The 3,349-nt window shown below is 36.1% G+C and overlaps 1 protein-coding gene across 1 annotated transcript in view; it reads right to left on the bottom strand.

The window, feature by feature from the left end:
* Positions 1-513, bottom strand: part of LOC109582483 (uncharacterized) — an 8,210-nt gene extending 7,697 nt beyond the window's left edge. Inside the window, exons 1-4 of the mRNA XM_019997209.1 lie at positions 499-513; positions 389-457; positions 288-338; positions 110-247 (exon numbers count right to left, since the gene is read on the bottom strand). Coding sequence (XP_019852768.1) covers positions 110-247; positions 288-338; positions 389-445 — 246 coding nt within the window. The 5' untranslated portion in view covers positions 446-457; positions 499-513. The remainder of the gene's footprint in view (positions 1-109; positions 248-287; positions 339-388; positions 458-498) is intronic.
* Between the last annotated feature and the right edge of the window lie 2,836 nt (positions 514-3,349).

The following is a 3,349-nucleotide window of genomic DNA, read 5'->3' as shown; positions in this document are numbered from 1 at the left end:
GATTGCTTTCCTCATGCTCAACCAATGCTTTATGCAACTTCATAATACCATCACCTTTGCACTGGGAAGAAAAGAGACAGTCAAGTGACTATCACATGATGTGACCCACCATGTCATGTGACTTGAGGTTTATAACTAAAGACCGGATGGACTCCAGTATTGGACGATGATTAGCAACTTTACTTGATTTGAGATCAGTGATACAACGCAATATCAACGGATCAATGATTTCTGTGTCACTCAAAACCTAAGACAAGTGTAACGGTAATTCATGTTAAAAAAACCACCTGTTCTTTGGAGCGACCCAATATACTACTTATTAAACCATAACCTAACATCTGAATGAAGAGGTAAAGGTATGTAAGAACTAGAAATTTGGTACTCTTACCAATCTGAAATGATTCCCTGGAGTTTGTACATCATTAACAAGACTAGGTAAAAGCATTAGACTAATATCCTAACAAGAATTAATTTTAAAAAGCAATAAGATAGCCATACTGGAAATCGATCAGAGAGAGTGGTAAAGAACAGATTGGGTACATTTGAATTCCTACAGTGAACAAACAATAAGTAGTGTATGTGTACATACCAATGATGCTTACTTTTTAGTGATGACGTATAAGAGCTTTACTACACAAATCTCTAACCTTTTCCACTTGCACTCCACCTTTTTATATTGAATTAAAATCTTGACTTTGATAATAAAAATTGATAATTAATCTGTACTGGGACACAAGCTGGGAATGAAACTACATGCGTAACAACTTATGTTGTGCATGTTATCAGCACAATTTGGTCACTTTTTGAGAGAAATTTTAGCCCGGTTGGATTATACATTATTGTGAGGTATGCTAATGATATTCATTGCCTGTCCTATAAATGCAATGTACCGGTATGTTATTCCCTATTCTTCATAATCATGAAAGCAGCAGCAACTCTTCTTCTCTTTCTCACACTAGCTGTTCCTCCTCCTTTGGTTAATTCTCAGTCACTCATCTCTTCATCTCTATCCAGTACAGTGACTCATATTGCTGTTAGTACTAATGGAGTCTTTGTGAGCACTGCCAATCAAGTACACCGGTTCTCTTCTACCCTACAACAATTAGAAGGCTCTCCTGACACTCCTGGTGGTGCTATTGATGGACTAGCTAGTACACCTGATGGTGAGTGGTGTATAGTGTGTACTGATGCTGGTGGTATAACATGTTCTGTTCTTAATGGATCTAACCTTGAAGCTCCTGCTAATAGAACAGAGGTTCTTAACAATGGGACTGCTAGTAGTCTAGTAGTGTTCACTGGAGGAAATGGTAACAGCTTTTACACTGGGAGCATTGTTAATAATCGTATTCTATATCATCAGTATGGGTTTGCTGTTAGCACAGTGGAAAGAGCTGCTAATTCTGTAGATCAAGTATCTTCAAATTTTGATCGTAGATTTGTGAGTGGTTTCTTTGCCTTAGGATATGCTTACTATGTCACGAATGATCCTCCAACAAGTGGTACTAGCAGACGGCTTCGTATAATAAGAGTATGTAATGACAGTGCAGGTGATGGTTTCAATAATCAATATGAATTGACCTTAGGTTGTGATGGTAATAACGGTTTCTTTAATCCTACTCTGATTGGCATATCAGTTATTAATGGAGAGACATTGTTAATAGCAATACGTACTGAATCAGTGGATGATGTATGTTCATACAGTCTGTCTGAGATTAACTCTTTAATGGATGCTGCTTATCAATCATGTGTAGTTGATGGGACTGGTACTAAGAATATCTTTTGGCAGAGTTCTGCAATATGTTCTGGAGGATTGCCTGGACTAAATGGAACTATTGTGAGTTTAAATCTGGACTTGATATAATTATACCTCCCAACACAACAGTGTAGTATATCTGATTCAAGAATTGGTACTCCAGCTCCTGCAGTTGGTGTATCAAACCCTCTCACTTCCACTGGTCTAGTTACTAACAGTACTATACTGACTGGATTAACTGCTATTGTTGGAGTGTCCATTGATAACATTGATTTCATTTACTTTGCATTTACAATAAATAGCAATAATTATTACATCAATAAGGTTAGTAGTTGTGTTACAGTCTTTTTACAGTTTAATATAATCCTACAGTATCGCTTGGTCAATAGTACAACCCTCACATTTATATCTGAAGTTACACCAACCTTTTCAGTGACATCATTATCCTGGTCTCAAGGTTCAGAGTATGTGTATGGTAGAAGTGGTTCTAATGTAAGTACCGGTATAATGATTAGTATGCACTACTAGTGTTGTTGATGATGCAAGTGTTTATGTATACATAACTAAGTAATGGCTCATAAGTTATGTAAAGTATATGGGTTAGACATATAAATGCTACTACAATTAGACAATGAGTCAGACCATTGTATGTCATCACAAATAATTCTCCATTACTAATTACTATACCAGAATCATCAGAATGTTAATAATAAATTACTACACACTGCATTAGGTGATTGCATTAAAGATAGAGGATTGTTCCAGTGCTACTAGTTGCTCTGAGTGTGTTAGTTTAGGTGATCCATTGTGTGGTCGGTGTATGATAGAGAACAAGTGTTCACGTAGGCCATTCTGTCAGGATAATGATCAAACAAGACGATACCTAACACAAGGAGACAGTAGTTATTGCTTTGATGCAGTATCTATTAATCCAAGTACTTATGTAATAGATACAGAGCAGCAACCTCATCAGGTATGTATCATTAGCAATGGTGTGATATTGAGTTCTAATCTCCTTCCTCTTTTCTGTTTCTTTCTAGGTCAATTTGACATTTTCACCAGCTCCTCCTCCTCCTACATTACCAGGGGAAGGATATTTTTGTGTTTTTAATGGTATCATGAGTCCATTGGAACTATCAATGGGTACTAATACTGGTAGCTGTTCAGTGCAAGGTATAGTGTCTCAGGTCAATGGCATACAACTAGGTAATAACTTTTATCAGTATTCATATTTATTGTTACTCCTTTCATGTACTTTTTAACTGATACTTCTCTTCAGACACTACTTTTAGTATATACAGTAATAGAACTAATGTGAATTTCTATACAAGACCTTCTAATTATACTTTCTATAACTGTCCTACAGCATTAAAGTGAGTTGATGAATGTGTGTATGCACTTAGAGGTAGCAAGATACCATAAATGTGACTGTTATTGATTATGTAATATGTGAATTATGTAAACAATCCATGCTTGAGTGTTGTCCAAACAATAACACATTAAGCCACAGGCAGTTTTTGAGTTGTAAAGCTGTTTTACTGGTGTCTGCATCACAACTGAAAGTGGTGTATAAATAACATACTAATTTGAATGGAG

The sequence above is a fragment of the Amphimedon queenslandica genome, unplaced genomic scaffold, assembly GCF_000090795.2.
Source record: "Amphimedon queenslandica unplaced genomic scaffold, v1.1 AMPQUscaffold_13380, whole genome shotgun sequence".
Lineage (NCBI taxonomy): Eukaryota > Metazoa > Porifera > Demospongiae > Haplosclerida > Niphatidae > Amphimedon > Amphimedon queenslandica.
This window is presented reverse-complemented; position numbering and strand designations above follow the sequence as displayed.